At 41.8% G+C, this 16,436-nt stretch overlaps 1 protein-coding gene across 8 annotated transcripts in view; it reads left to right on the forward strand.

Moving 5' to 3' along the window:
- The window catches only part of DLGAP1 (DLG associated protein 1), a 971,529-nt gene that overhangs the window by 887,382 nt on the left and 67,711 nt on the right, over positions 1 to 16,436 (forward strand). For all 8 annotated transcript variants that reach the window (XM_010353208.2, XM_010353207.2, XM_010353209.2 and 5 more), the window contains one exon: positions 4,471 to 4,562. In XM_010353208.2, coding sequence (XP_010351510.2) covers positions 4,471 to 4,562 — 92 coding nt within the window. The remainder of the gene's footprint in view (positions 1 to 4,470; positions 4,563 to 16,436) is intronic.

Raw genomic sequence — 16,436 nt, forward strand, 5'->3', positions numbered from 1 at the left:
TTTTTTTTGAGACGGAGTCTCGCTCTGTCGCCCAGGCTGGAGTGCAGTGGCCGGATCTCAGCTCACTGCAAGCTCCGCCTCCCGGGTTCACGCCATTCTCCTGCCTCAGCCTCCCGAGTAGCTGGGACTACAGGCGCCCGCCACCTCGCCCAGCTAGTTTTTTTGTATTTTTTAGTACAGACGGGGTTTCACCATGTTAGCCAGGATGGTCTCGATCTCCTGACCTTGTGATCCGCCCGTCTCAGCCTCCCAAAGTGCTGGGATTACAGGCTTGAGCCACCGCGCCCGGCCTACTTTTTTTTTTTTTTGAGAAACTGTCTTGCTCTGTCACTCAGGCTGGAGTGCAGTGGCATGATCACGGCTCACTGCAGCCTCTACCTCTCAGGCTCAAGCAATCCTCCTTCAGCTCCCAAGTAGCTGGGAGTACAGGCGCACGCCACTATGCCCAGCTATTTTTTTTTCTTATTTTTTGTAGAGACAGGGTCTTGCTATGTTGCCCAGGCTGGTCTTTACTCTTGAGCCCAAGTGATCCTCTCACCTCGGTCTCCCAAAGTGCTAGGATTACAGGCGTGAGCCACCCAGCCTAATTATATTTTTTTTAAAAAAGAACTACAGGAGGAGAGTTGCCATATAAAATATCAAGATTGATTACAAAATTTTATTAGGAAAGTCCAGGCACGCAACCAGCACTTTGAGAGGCGGAGGCAGGCAGATCAGCTGAGGATGGGAGTTCAAGACTAGCCTGGCCAATATAGCGAAACCCCGTCTCTACTAAAAATACAAAAATTAGCCAGGCATGGTGGCACACACCTATAATTCGAGCTACTTGGGAGGCTGAGGCAGGAGCATCACTTGAACTCGGGAGGTGGAGGTTGCACTGAGCCTAGATCCCACCACTGCACTCCAACCTGGGCAACAGAGTGAAACTCCATCTCAAAAAAATATATATATATATATATATATATATTTAGGAAAAAGGAGAGGGAAGGTCAATAAGCCTAGCAGATCAATAGGCCAGCAACAGGTCTGTATATATGTGTCACTTAATGACAGGGATACACCTGGGAAAATGTGTTATTAGGTGATTTTGTTGTGTGAACATCATAGCAGGTACACAGACCTAGAAGGCAGAGCATACTACACACTTAGGCTATACAGTATGGCCCATTGTTCCTAGGCTATAAACCTGTACGACATGACTATGCTGAATACTGTAGGCCATTGTAACACAATGTTAAGTATTTGTGTATCTAACCACAGAAAATGTACAGTAAAAATACAGTACAAAAGACACAAAGTGGTACTTCTGCACAGGGCAGTTGCATTATAATCTTATGATCACTATTGTGTATGTGCTCTATCGTTAACAGAAATGTCACTGTGTGTGTCATGACTGTATATGGGAATGCCTATATGAGAATGTATGGGAAAACATATGTGAGTAAAGTTTGGTATCAGATAAAGCTGGCATCTCAAATAAAAATGGAAAATTAGTTAATAAATGGAGCCAGATCCATTGATAACCCAAGGGAGGCAGTATAGGAGGGTAATATTAGATCTCTACATATGTATCTTTGACACAAACATTTCAGGATGGTGGATTTAAGAATTAAATACGAGAAAAAGATAACATGAAAGCATAAAAGAAAATACAAGAGGACTTTAAAAAAATATGCTTAGAGAAAAAGCCTTTCCAAACCATAAAAGCTGGATGTGACTACCTAAGATTCTCTCCAATGAAGGGCAAAGTTCAAAAGACACATGATAAACTGAAAGAAAACATCTGCAGTATATGTAACAGAGAAAGAATTTAGGTTCATAAGCTATAAAGAGATCCTATGATTAAGAAAATAAAAAACAGCCTAATTAGGGAGGAGACTAGTAAAGGATATGAACAGACAATTTACAGATAGAAACAAAGTCAATAATTATTTTTGGCTGGGTGCGATGGCTCACTCCTGTAATCTCAGCAATTTGGGAGGCCGAGGCACTCAGATTACGAGGTCAGGAGTTCGAGACCAGCCTGACCAACATGGTGAAATCTCGTCTCTACTAAAAATACAAAAATTAGCTGGGCATGGTGGCGCGCGTCTGTAATCCCAGCTACTTGGGAGGATGAGGCAGGAGAATCACCTGAACCCAGGAAGCGGAGGTTGCAGTGACCGAGACTGAGCCACTGCACTTCAGCCTGGGTGACACAGCGAGACTCTGTCTCAAAAAAAAAACTGTGCGTGTATATATACATACATATGTATATGTGTGTGTGTGTGTGTGTGTATATATATACACACACTTTTTTTTTTTTTTTACTTGTGATACATTAGCAAAAATTTAAAAGTTTCCCAATATTTAGTACTGGTGAAGATATAGGGAATTGGAAACTCTTATGCACGGACTATGAAAGGATGATAAATGATTTTTTTTTTTTTTTTTTTTTTTTTGAGACGGAGTCTGGCTCTGTCGCCCGGGCTGGAGTGCAGTGGCCGGATCTCAGCTCACTACAAGCTCCGCCTCCTGGGTTCACGCCATTCTCCTGCCTCAGCCTCCCGAGTAGCTGGGACTACAGGCACCCGCCACCTCGCCTGGCTAGTTTTTTGTATTTTTTAGTAGAGACGGGGTTTCACCGTGTTAGCCAGGATGGTCTCGATCTCCTGACCTCGTGATCCGCCCGTCTCGGCCTCCCAAAGTGCTGGGATTACAGGCTTGAGCCACCGCACCCGGCGGATGATAAATGATTTGATAGCATATCCTTTAAAGTTGCACATGCTCAATATTTTCCACCTAGGATTTCTACTTATAAGAATTTTTCCTAAACAATATTTGTACAAGTATTCAAAAGGATACATATGAAATATTATTTGTACTATCATACATAATAGCAATAAAAAGCAAATTACTTTGATACCTATTGCTTAGTCATTAAAAGAAATATCCTCATCCCTATAATCCCAGTACTTCAGGAGTTGGGGCGGGAGGATTGCTTGAACACAGTCATTTGAGGTCAGCCTGGGCAACATAGGGGGACCCCCCCCTACAAAAAATAAGAAAAATTAGCTGGGCATGGTGGCATGTACCTGTAGTCCCAGCTGCTTGGGAGGCTGAGAAGGGAGGATTGCTTGAACCCAGGAGGTTGACGCTGCAGTGAGCCATGTTTGCAATACTGCATTCCAGCCTGGGCAACAGAGTGAGATCCTGTGTCGAAAAAAAGAAAACAAAAGAAATACTTCTGTAGTCAACAAAAGGACTGAGTTGTATTTACTGACACGATAAAATGTGCAGAGATAGTAGTAGTGTTAATGAAAAAAGCATTGCAGAAGAAACATACATAGTATAATCTCATGTGTGTAATTTCAGTATTAATCATTTAAATATATATATACATTTAGACATATATATAAAAGAATATAGACAAATATACATCAAATAATTGACAATGATTCTTAGGAGACTTCCTTTTTCTAAGTTGTATATTTCTGTATTTTAATTTTATATAGCTTACATTGAATTGTTTTTATATTTAGAAACAACATTTCTTAAACACATAGTAGGAAAAAGGAATAAACCTAATAATTCTAAAATTTGGATTGGGACTAATCTGTTGCGTAGGCTATTAGTTCTATATGGGCATATTTTCTATGTAGCTGTAATATACACATAGCTATTTAGAAACTATGGGGTGATATTCAAAGTCAATTATTTAAGGGGAGAAAGATGAAGACACTCTATAGTTTATCTTAATGAGGTTAATATCTAAATCTCCCAATGTCAACAATTGTAATTACAATACATAAATTTTCCTCTTTATTTTCTATGTTGTTATCTTCAAATTCAAAACTTCCAGGCCGGGCATGGTGGCTCATGCCTGTAATCTCAACACTTTGGGAGGCCCAGGCAGACAGAACACTTGAGATCAGGAGTTTGAGACCAGCCTGGCCAACTTGGCAAAACCCTGTCTCCACTAAAAATACAAAAATTAGCTGGGCATGGTGGCACCCACCTGTAATCTCAGCTATTCGGGAGGCTGAGGCAGGAGAATCCCTTGAACCCGTGAGGCGGAGGTTGCAGTGAGCCAAGACCACACCACAGCACTCCAGCCCAGGCGACAGAGGGAGATTACATAAAAGAAAAAACTTCCACGAACACATTTCCATGTAGACTCCCTTCTAATACAGCATTTACAGTAAGATAATTAAGTCTAAGTACAGACTTGCAAATCTATGGAGGAATCTTAGACATTGATCAGCTACCTTGAGAGTGAATAAAATTGCCTTTTACTAAGAACAACAGAGTCAAAGAGCATGCAGCGAAGGTAGTGACGGCTCTCAGAAAATACACAAATACTGACTCAGGAGGTTACAAATTACAAAACATTCCAGTAATATTAGAGGTTTCTCTGATAAAATGTGATGTTCATTTTTCAAGCAAGATGACTGAAATGGAACTACTCTATTTATTTGATGATTTCTGCAGGTGGATGATGCTGAAGAACCTGACAAAACAGGAGAGAATAAAGCACCCAGTAAGTTCCAGTCCGTGGGAGTGCAAGTAGAAGAGGAGAAGTGGTAAGTCCACGTGCATATGCATCTTCTTTTGTCCTGATGTTGTGAAGTAACGTAAAAGTATTTTTCCCCATGATAAATCTACAAAATTCAATGATATTTTCCACTAAGTTTTGGGAGTATTTAAAGTGTGAAGTTGAATCAATATTAGTTGATTCTCTCCTGTACTTGTAATACTAGAGACCACTCCATTTGAGTTTTACTAGAATAGGACTGTAAGCATATTACATACATATAAATACTGTGTGCAGTACTCTTGGGTTGCCAAACTATACCTTTGGGGGAAAAAAAAAAAAAACCTTCCCATTTTTATGAGAAAAAAATTTACCTTATTTCTATTTCTATTCCCAGCACTTAATAGTGTCTGGTGTTTAGTGTGTACTCCATGAATGATGAATGAATGAATGAATGAGGAAGATATTCCCTATCGTTATCCTGAATCACCAGTCCTTTAGATTACTCTTTACCTACTTTAGAGCCTCAGTATCTATAAATGGGAAATGTAGGATTTCATAAGATTACAGAATTTGGGGTCAATAATTTCATTTTGTAAATGAGAACTTGATGGAGAGAGGCGTGTGAATTTCTCAAACTGGGAGGTTCCTGGTGGGTAGAACCATGTTTTATTGATAGTAGTGTCCCCCAGCTTCCAGCGTTGTGATTTGCACCTACTAAATATACAATAAATGTTGGCTGAATAAAGTGAAACTGGAGTTATGGTAAGAGAAAGTGCTCTAGATTATAAATCAGTGTATCATCTCAACTTTGCTACTAACTTTTTGTGTGTTAATTAGGAAGAATCATTTGAATGTCACCTATCCATCCTTCCATTATCCATCCATTCAATAAAATCTATGGAGTGCCTCCTATAATCAAGGCTACATGTAACATAAACTGAAAATCTGAAAAGGAGGAATTTATCAGTTTATGGAAGTGGTCCTGTTTTAGAACCTCTCACTATTGATTGACACTGTACTTTTAAGAGTTGTGTATATATATCATATACATATAGTTAACATATATTTATTAATAAAATATATATGTGTATATGTAATATATATATATATATAGTATGTGTATGTATAATATGACAAAAACCTTTATTACTTTTGCACCAACCTAATATAATTATGCAATGCTGGAAGCCCAGAAAACTGGTACAATCATTCTGGAAATAAATATGACAAAAGTTAGCAATAGTTATACATCTATCCATACCAATTGACCCAAAAATCACACTCATGGGGCTTGAATTAAATTACTCAATGAAAGGTAAACAATTGTGAAACATTATTTATCATTGTAAAAGAAAAACACTAATTATCAAATAACCACTAATAGCATGCTTTTGTAATTTATAGCACCTTACCAAGGTAAACTATTATACAGCTATTAAATATCATTTATTTAGGCCGGGCGTGGTGGCTCAAGCCTGTAATCCCAGCACTTTGGGAGGCCGAGACGGGCGGATCACTAGGTCAGGAGATCGAGACCATTCCGGCTAACACAGTGAAACCCCGTCTCTACTAAAAAAGTACCAAAAAAAACTAGCCAGGCGAGGTGGCGGGCGCCTGTAGTCCCAGCTACTCGGGAGGCTGAGGCAGGAGAATGGCGTAAACCCGGGAGGTGGAGCTTGCAGTGAGCTGAGATCTGGCCACTGCACTCCAGCCTGGGCGACAGAGCGAGACTCCGTCTCAAGAAAAAATAATAAATAAATAAATATCATTTATTTTAAAAGGTGGAGAAACATGGGGAAATTCCCATGATACAATGCTAGGTGAAAAAGTTAAATATATAATATCCATGCATAGTGTTCATGCAGATGGACAAGGACTGAAATATAATACATACAAATGGTAGGTTTAGGAATGACTTTTTTCTTCTACTCTAAAAAGTTTTAGTAATCATTGTTTTTGTGTGTGTGTGTGTGTGTGTGTGTGTGTGTGTGTGTGTGTGTGTGTGTGTTTGAGACGGAGTCTTGCTCTGTTGCCCAGGCTGGGGTGCAGTAGCACAATCTTGGCTCACTGCAACCTCCGCCTCCTGGGTTGAAATGATTCTCCTGACTCAGCCTCCCGAGTAGCTGGGACTACAGGCGCACACCATCATGCCCAGCTGATTTTTGTATTTTTAGTAGAGACAGGGTTTCACCGTGTTGGCCAGGATGGTTTCGATCATCTTGACCTTGTGATCCACCCGCCTTGGCCTCCCAAAGTGCTGGAATTACAGGCATGAGCCACCATGGCGGGCCAGTAATCATTGCTTTAATGTCCTACACATATGTTTCTTTATTAAGTGTTTTAGAAAAAGTTTTGAAAGTATACATTTAGTAGACATTAAAGAAGATGTATTCCTCGCCGTGGGCAGTGGCTCACACCTGTAATCCCAGCACTTTGGGAGGCCGAGGCGGGTGGATCACCTGAGGTAAGGAGTTCAAGACCAACCCGACCAACATGGTGAAACCCGTCTCTACTAAAAATACAAAAATTAGCTGGGTGTGGTGGTGGATGCCTGTAATCCCAGGAACTCGGGAGGCTGAGGCAGGAGAATCGCTTTAACCTAGGAGGCAGAGATTGCAGTGAGCCGAGATCACGCCGTTGCACTCCAACCTGGGCGACAGAGGGATATTCTGTCTCAAAAAAAAAAAAAAAAAAGAAAAAGATAATACAGTCCTCCATCTCCCACCAGCCCAGCTCGGTGCCTTTTCTCAATGATGTAGTTAGTGGTTGACAGCACAGACTCTTGAGCCAGAACACCAAATCCTGGCTCTGCCCCTTACTAGCCAAGGGGCCATAAGCAAATTACTACCCATCTTTGTGCTTTAATTTCCTTATATATAAAAAAGGGGGTTACAAGTAGTTTCCACTATAAGCTAAAAGGAACTCAGAAGTCACCACTCTATCTTAACAAGTAAAAATCTCAGCAAACTAAAAAATCAACATCTCTTTGTGTATCTATCAGAAGGGCACAGGGCACACTGCTTCTCCCAAAATTGGAGAAACAGACAGACAGACAGATACAGATAATTACAACTTACTGGAGTAGAAACACAAGTAGAAATCTCTGCAGGAACCCGCACAGGGTAAGAAAACATAAGCAGTAACTGAAGAATTGTTGGAGGCTCAATATTGACAACTCTGAGAGTTAAAAGCTCCAACGAAACCCAGTCACAAGGAGACCTCACACTTTTGTGAGTTTTACCTCCAGGAACTCTACCAGGTCCTCATAGTGAATATCAGAGAAAAAAATCTCTTTGTGCTTCCAGGAGGGGGAAGGAAAAAAGAACTGCTTTGAAATATGCCGGCATGTTCTCTTATTCACAAGCCCTGCACGCAGCAGAAACTATTTTCCCAGAACCTTTTGCTGGCTGGGGTTTTATCAGAGCCTAGAACCTACCTAGGGGAAGGAAAACACTCAGCTGTAGTTCCCTCTAGCCTTCCACATGGGGGAAGGGACATACCCAACCTCAGCCCCCTTCAGGCATCTTGTCCCACATAAGAGAAAAAAAAAACAACTGAGAAACACTGATGAAGTTCACAGTCCAGGAGCACAGGCTCACCAAAAGGCTGAGACTAATCATAGAACTGTAGAGCGCTTTTCCCTCACCTTACCAGTACATTACTAAATGCCAATTTACCACAGTTCCTTTCACCCAGTACGTCATGCCCACTTTTCAAAAAATTACAAGACATACTAAAGGGTAAAAAACACAGTTTGAACAGATGGAACAAGCATCAGAAACAGAGTCAAATATGGCAGGAATGTTGGAATTACCAGGCCAAGATTTTTTTGAAATTATGATTAATAGTCTAAGGGCTCTAATGAAAGAAGCAGAACATGCAGAGAGATGGAGAACGAAAAAGAATTCTAAGAGAGAATTAAAAAGAAATGCTGGAGATAAAAAACACTCTAATAGAAACAAAGAATATCTTTGATGGGCTCATTAGTAAATTGGACACTAATGTCTACATTTGAGGATATAACAATAGAAACTTCCAAAACTGAAAAGCAAAGAGAAAAAAGACTGATAAAAAGAACAGATTATCTGAGAACAGTGAGACAGCGACAACAGGTGTACTTTATATGAGAGAGGAATACAAGGAGAGGAAGGAGAAAAGAGCAGAAGCAATGTTAGAAGCAATAATAACAGAATTCCCCCAAATTAATGTCAGACACCTCAGATTCAGGAAGCTCAGAGAATACCAAGCAAGATAAATGCCAAAACAAGCAAACAAACAAACTAAAAACAAAATACTACACCTAAGCATATCATATTCAAACTTCAGAAAAATAAAAGACTTTAAAAATCTTGAAAAAAATGAGAGGGAAAGAACATCTTGCCTATAGAGGAGCAAAGATAAGAATTAGGCCAGGTACAGTGGCTCACACCTGTAATCCCACAATTTTGGGAGGCTGAGGTGGGTGGATCACTTCAGTCCAGGGGTTCGAAACCAACCTGGGCAACATGACAAAATCCCATCTTTACAAAAAATGCAAAAAATTATCTGGCTGTGGTGCATGTCTGCGGTCCCAGTCACTCAGTAGGCTGAAGTGGAAAGATTGCTTGAGCCTGGGAAGTGGAGGTTGTAGTGAGCTGAGATCACACCACTGCATTCCATCCTCAGTGACAGAGAGAGACCCTGTCTCAAAAATAAACAAACAGAACAAGCAAACAAACAAAAAAGATAAAAGATAAGAGTTAAATCTGGCCAGGCGCAGTGGCTCATGCCTGTAATCCCAACACTTTGGGAGACCAAGGCAGGCAGATCACCTAAGGTCAGGAGTTTGAGACCAGCCTAGCCAACATTGTGAAACCCCGTCTCTACTAAAAATACAAAAATTAGCAAGGCGTGGTGGCAGGCACCTGTAATCTCAGCTACTCCGGAGGCTAAGGCAGGAGAATTGCTTGAACCCAGGAGGCAGAGGTTGCAGTGAGCTGAAATCATGCCATTGCACTTCAGCCTGGGCAACAAGAGCAAAAACTCCGTGTCAAAAAATAAAAAATAAATAAATGATTATATCTTTGTAGTCACAGTTACTCAAGAGGCTATGGTGGAAGGATTGCTTAGGGACAGGAATTCAGATCCATCCTGGGCAACTGATAGAGTTTGGCTGTGTCCCCACCCAAATCTCATCTTGACTTGTAACTTCCACAATTCCCACATGTTGTGAGAGAAACCTGGCAGGAGGTGACTGAATCATGGGGGAGGGTCTTTCCGGTGCTCTTCTCATGGTAATGAGTGGGTCTCATGAGATCTGATGACTTTAAAAATGGGAATTTCCCTGCACAGGCCCTCTTCTCTTTCTCTCTCTCTCTCTTTTTTTTTTTTGAGATAGAGTCTCGCTCTGTCGCCCAGGCTGGAGTGCAGAGGCCCGATCTTGGCTCACTGCAAGCTCCGCCTCCCGGGTTCACGCCATTCTCCTGCCTCAGCCTCCCGAGTAGCTGGGGCTACAGGTGCCCACCACCATGCCCGGGTAATTTTTTGTATTTTTAGTAGAGACGGGGTTTCACCGTGTTAGCCAGGATGGTCTCGATCTCCTGACCTCGTGAACCTCCCACCTCGGCTTCCCAAAGTGCTGGGATTACAGATGTGAGCCGCAGTGCCCGGCTACCCTCTTCTCTTGTCTGCCACCATGTGACATGTGCTTTTCACCTAATGCCATGATTGTGAGGCCTCCCCGGCCACATGGAACTGTAAGTCCAATAAACCTCTTTCTTTTGTAAATTGCCCAGTATCAGGTATGTCTTTATCGGCAGCATGAAAACGGACTAATACAGCAACATAGCGAGGCTTAGTCTCTATAAAAACACTCAAAAATGAAAAAAATTAAAAGAAGTATATCCAACTTATCGGAAACCATGCAAGAACAGAGTGAATTTTTTTTTTTTTTTTTTTTTGGGGGGGGACAAAGCCCCAGCTGGAGTGCAGTGGCAAGATCTCAGCTCACTGCAAGCTCCGTCTCCCGGGTTCACGCCATTCTCCTGCCTCAGCCTCCCCAGTAGCTGGGGCTACAGGCACCCGCCACCACTCCCGGCTAATTTTTTGTATTTTTAGTAGAGATGGGGTTTCACCATGTTAGCCAGGATGGTCTCGATCTCCTGACCTCGTGATCTGCCCGCCTCGGCCTCCCAAAGTGCTGGGAATACATGCGTCAGCCACCGTGCCTGGTGTGAAATATTTAAAGTATTAGAAGAATAAAAAAAGCAAAAACACCCATCTAGAATTTTGTACCCTGTGAAATTATCCTTAAAAGTGAAAGAAAAATAAAGACGGCCGGGCGCGGTGGCTCAAGCCTGTAATCCCAGCACTTTGGGAGGCCGAGACGGGCGGATCACGAGGTCAGGAGATCGAGACCATCCTGGCTAACATGGTGAAACCCCGTCTCTACTAAAAAATACAAAAAACTAGCCGGGCGAGGTGGCGGGCGCCTGTAGTCCCAGCTACTTGGGAGGCTGAGGCAGGAGAATGGCGTAAACCCGGGAGGCGGAGCTTGCAGTGAGCTGAGATCCGGCCACTGCAGTCCAGCCTGGGCGATAGAGCGAGACTCCGTCTCAAAAAAAAAAAAAAAAAAAAAAAAAAAAAAAAAAAAAAAAAAAAAAGAAAAATAAAGACTATTTCAGATAAATAAAAATTGAGGGAATCTGTTGCCAGCAGACCTTTAAGAAATGTTAAGAAGTTCTTGGCCGGGCGCGGTGGCTCAAGCCTGTAATCCCAGCACTTTGGGAGGCCGAGACGGGCGGATCACGAGGTCAGGAGATCGAGACCATCCTGGCTAACACGGTGAAACCCCGTCTCTACTAAAAATACAAAAAACTGGCCAGGCGAGGTGGCGGGCGCCTGTAGTCCCAGCTACTCGGGAGGCTGAGGCAGGAGAATGGCGTGAACCCGGGAGGCGGAGCTTGCAGTGAGCCGAGATTGCGCCACTGCACTCCAGCCCGGGCGACAGAGCGAGACTCCGCCTCAAAAAAAAAAAAAAAAAAAAAAAAAAAAAAAAAAAAAAAAAGAAGTTCTTTTGAGAGAAAGAAAATGACATAGGTCAGAAACTAAAATAAAAACTTGCATTTTTCTTTTTTTTTTTTTTTGAGATGGAGTCTCACTCTGTCGCCCAGGATGGAGTGCAGTGGCAGGATCTTGGCTCACTGCAACTTCCGCCTCCCAGGTTCAAGCGATTCTCCTGCCTCAGCCTCCCAAGTAGTTGGGATTACAGGCACCTGTCACCACATCTGGCTAATTTTTTTTGTATTTTTTTTTTTTTTTTTAGTAGAGACGGGGTTTCACCATGTTGGACAGGCTGGTCTCGAACTCCTGATCTCTGATGAGCCTCCCAGTTTAGCCTCCCAAAGTGCTGAGATTATAGGCATGGGCCACTGTGCCCGGCCCATTTTTCTCATTCGTAATTGATCTAACAGATAAGTTTGTTCAAAATACCAATAGAAAAATGTATTTAAATATATGTACATTTATTTATTTATGTATAAGCGAAATGAATGGCAGCAATGATACAAGGAATAAGTGGTAGGAATTGGAAATATTTAGTTATTACAAAGTACTCGCAAAACCTGTGAAGTGTCGTAGTGTTATATGAAAGTGGATTGGGGCCGGGAGCGATGGCTCATGCCTGTAATCCCAGCACTTTGGGAGGCTGAGGCAGATGGATCACGAGGTCAGGAGTTCAAGACCAGCCTGGACAATATGGTGAAACCCCGTCTCTACTAAAAATACAAAAATTAGCTGCGTGTGGTGGTGTGTGCCTGTAGTCCCAGCTACTCGGGAGGCTGAGGCAAAAGAATCGCTTGAACCCAGGAGGCAGAGGTTGCAGTGAGCTGAGATCACGCCACTGCACTCCAGCCTGGGCAACAGAGCGAGACTCCATTAAAAAAAAAAAGGTGAATCGGATTCGTGGTAAATGCATAATGCAAACTCTAGGGCTCTAGGGTAACCACTAAAAAGAAGTAAAAGAAAAATAAAATTAGTATGCTAAGAAAGGAGAGAAAATTCCATCATATAAATACTCAATGGAAAATTATTAAAAGCAGAAAAAATGTGAAAGACAAAAATAAGAAGAAAGAACAAAGGCAAAAAAATAGAAAATAATAACAAGTATGGTAGATATTAATCCAACCAGATAGATAATCAGTTTAACCCTTTTCCCATTTAGAAGCCAACACTCATTTAATTTTACATAAACACGCTCTTTGAGGCTGAAGCAAATATAACTGATTTTCAATGTAAAAATAAAATGTAAAAACTGATCTTCGAGTTGTTTCTAAACAGAACTAACATCAGAATCATCTGAATCATCAGAATCATCTATTTCAGAAAAATAGGATTCATCAAATAAATCTTGGCCACAACTCTTTGAGGAAAATGTTAACATCACGTGTAGGAATGCTACGTTTTCTAGGACTTGCCATTTTCAGCCATGGAGAATTACTATATTTTCTAAATGAAAATACCACTACTAAGACCAGAATGCTAGAAATAGGATGATGTCTTTGTTTCCAAAGTCAATATACTAGAGCGATGTGAAAATAATAATAAAAGCAAAATATTTTGTGGCAAAGTTATCTTGGGTTAAAGGCTGCAGCTGCAGGTGCCACCAGCAAGTATTCTCAGGGCAAATAGGAACAGGGTTAAACATTAGTATCTTACATACACCATTAAAAGACAGAGATTGTCAGAGTGGATAAGGAAACAAGACTTAACTATATGTTGTCTGCAAGAAACCCAATTTAAATATAAAGATATATATAGATTAAAAAGTAAAGGAATGGAAAAAGAAAATGTCGGCCGGGCGCGGTGGCTCAAGCCTGTAATCCCAGCACTGTGGGAGGCCGAGACGGGCGGATCACAAGGTCAGGAGATCGAGACCATCCTGGCTAATATGGTGAAACCCCGTCTCTACTAAAAATACAAAAAACTAGCCGGGCGACGAGGCGGGCGCCTGTAGTCCCAGCTACTCGGGAGGCTGAGACAGGAGAATGGCTTGAACCCGGGAGGCGGAGCTTGCAGTGAGCTGAGAGCCGGCCGCTGCACTCCAGCCTGGGCGGCAGAGCAAGACTCCGTCTCAAAAAAAAAAAAAAAAAAAGGAAAAAGAAAATGTCTAGCACTAATAAAAAGAAAGTGGGAGTAGAAATATTAACCGCAGACACAGCAGACTTCCGAGCAAAGAAAATTATCAGTGATAAAGATGATGATAAAGGGGTCAATTCTCAAAGAAGACATACAAATCTTTAACATGTATGCACCTACCAACAGAGTTTCAAAATACGTGAGTTCTAGCTGGGCCCAGTGGCTAATACCTGTAATCCTAGCACTTTGGGAGGCCAAGGTGGGCAGATTGCTTGAGGTCAGGAGTTCGAGACCAGCCTGGCCAACATGGTGAAACCCCCATCTCTACTAAAAATACAAAAAAAAAGCCAAGTGTGGTAGCACGTACCTGTAGTTCCAGCTATTTGGGAGGCTGAGGCAGGAGAGTCACTTGAATCCAGGAGGCGGAGGTTGCAGTGAGCCAAGAGCACTTCAGCCTGGGCAACAGAGCGAGACTCAGTCCCAAAACAAACAAACAAACAAACAAACAAAAACTACAAAATACATGAGTTCTTGAGTTGATAGAACTGCAAGGAGAAAAAGATGTATCTACTAGTATAATTGGAGACTTCAACAATTCTCTATCAGAAATGGACAGATCAAGAAGGCAGAACATCAGTAAGAACATAGTTGAATGCAACAACACTATTAAACTAGACATAGTTAACATCTATAGACGACTTCATCCAACAGCATCAGATGACACATTCTTCTCAAGCTCATATGGAACATTCAACTAGATAGAGCAGAACATATTCTGGGGCATAAAACAGATCTTAACAAATTTTTTTTTTCTTTTTCTTTTTTTTTTAGACAAAGTCTCGCTCTTGTCTCCCAGGTTGGAGTGCAATGGCACGATCTCGGCTCACTGCAGCCTCCGCCTCCCGGGTTCCAGCAATTCTCTTGCTTCAGCCTCCCGAGTAGCTGGGATTACAGGTGCCTGCCACCACTCCCAGCTAATTTTTGTATTTTTATTAGAGACGTAGTTTCACCAGGTTGGCCAGGCTGGTCAGGAACAAATTTTTAAAATTATAAATCATATCATGTCTGCTCTCAGGCCACAGTAGAATTAAACTAGAAATCAACAACAGAAAGATAGCTGGAAATTCCCAAAATACTGAGATTTAACAGCACACTTCTAAATTACAAATGAGTCAAATAAATCTCAAGAACCTAAATATTTTGTAATAAGTGGAAATATGACCTTTTTTTTTTTTTTTTAAGACGAAATCTCACTCTGTTACCCAGGCTGGAGTGCAGTGGCACAATCTCTGCTCACTGCAACCTCCGCCTCCCGAGTTCAAGCGATTCTCCTGCCTCAGCCTCCCGAGTAGCTGGGACTACAGGGATGCACTACCACGCCTGGCTAATTTTTGTATTTTTTTTAGTAGAGATGGGGTTTCACCATATTGGCTAGGCTGGTCTTGAACTCCTGACCTGGTGATCCACCCGCCTCGGCCTCCCAAAGTGCTGGGATTACAGGCATGAGCCACCGCGCCCAGCGGAAATACAACTTATTAAAGTGTATGGAATGCAGCAAGAGCAGTGTTTAGAGGGACAGTTACAGCACTGATTGCTTGTATTAGAAAAAAAGAACAATTTAACATCAATTATTTAAGCTTCCACCGTAGGACACTAGAAAAAGAAGAGCAAATTAAATCCAAAATAAACACAAGAAAAGAAAGAAATAAAATTAGAACAGAAATCATAAAATTGAAAATAGTAATCAATAGAGAAACTCGGCCGGGCGCGGTGGCTCAAGCCTGTAATCCCAGCACTTTGGGAGGCCGAGACGGGCGGATCACGAGGTCAAGAGATCGAGACCATCCTGGCTAACACGGTGAAACCTCGTCTCTACTGAAAAATACAAAAAACTAGCCGGGCAAGGTGGCAGGCGCCTGTAGTCCCAGCTACTCGGGAGGCTGAGGCAGGAGAATGGCGTGAACCCGGGAGGCGGAGCTTGCAGTGAACTGAGATCTGGCCACTGCACTCCAGCCTGGGCGACAGAGCAAGACTCCGTCCCAAAAAAAAAAAAAAAAAAAAAAAAATAGAGAAACTCAACAAAACCAAAACCTGACTCTGAAAAGATTAATAAAATGCTAAGCCTTTAACCAGGCTAACTAAGAAGACACAAATTACTCCTATGATATGAGACACAAGCAATCCATATGCCTTGGCCTCCCCAACGTGTTGGAATTAGAGGCATGAACCACCTTGCCTAGTCAGCAGTTTCTTACAAAACTAAATGTTCTTCACCATACAATTCATCAGTTTTGTTTCTTGGAATTTATCCAAACGAATTGAAAACTTATGTTCACTCAAAATCCTGCACATGGATATTGATAGCACCTGTATTTCTAATTACCCAACCTTGGAAGCAACCAGGTTGTCCTTTAGAAGATAAATGGATAAATCAACTGTGATACATACAGATAAGAGAATATTATTCAGCACTAAAAGTACTAAGCTATCGAGACACAAAAAGACATGGGAAAAGCGTCAGTGTATTATTACTAAGTGAAACAAGCCAATCTGAAAAAACTATATACTGTATGATTCCAACTATGTGACACCCTGGAAAAGTCAGTGAGACAGTAAAAAGATGACTAGTTGCCAGGGGTTGGGAGCTAAGGATGTCTAGGGCAGTGAAACAATTCTGTAGGTATAATAAATACAATGGTGGATACGAGAATATACAATACAAACAGTAACTCGACTGTAAACCGTGGACTTTGGGTGATAGCGACAGCCAGTGCAGGTTCCTGGACTGCACCAAAAGTGCCACTCT

The sequence above is a fragment of the Rhinopithecus roxellana genome, chromosome 21 (assembly GCF_007565055.1).
Source record: "Rhinopithecus roxellana isolate Shanxi Qingling chromosome 21, ASM756505v1, whole genome shotgun sequence".
In the NCBI taxonomy this organism is placed as follows: domain Eukaryota; kingdom Metazoa; phylum Chordata; class Mammalia; order Primates; family Cercopithecidae; genus Rhinopithecus; species Rhinopithecus roxellana.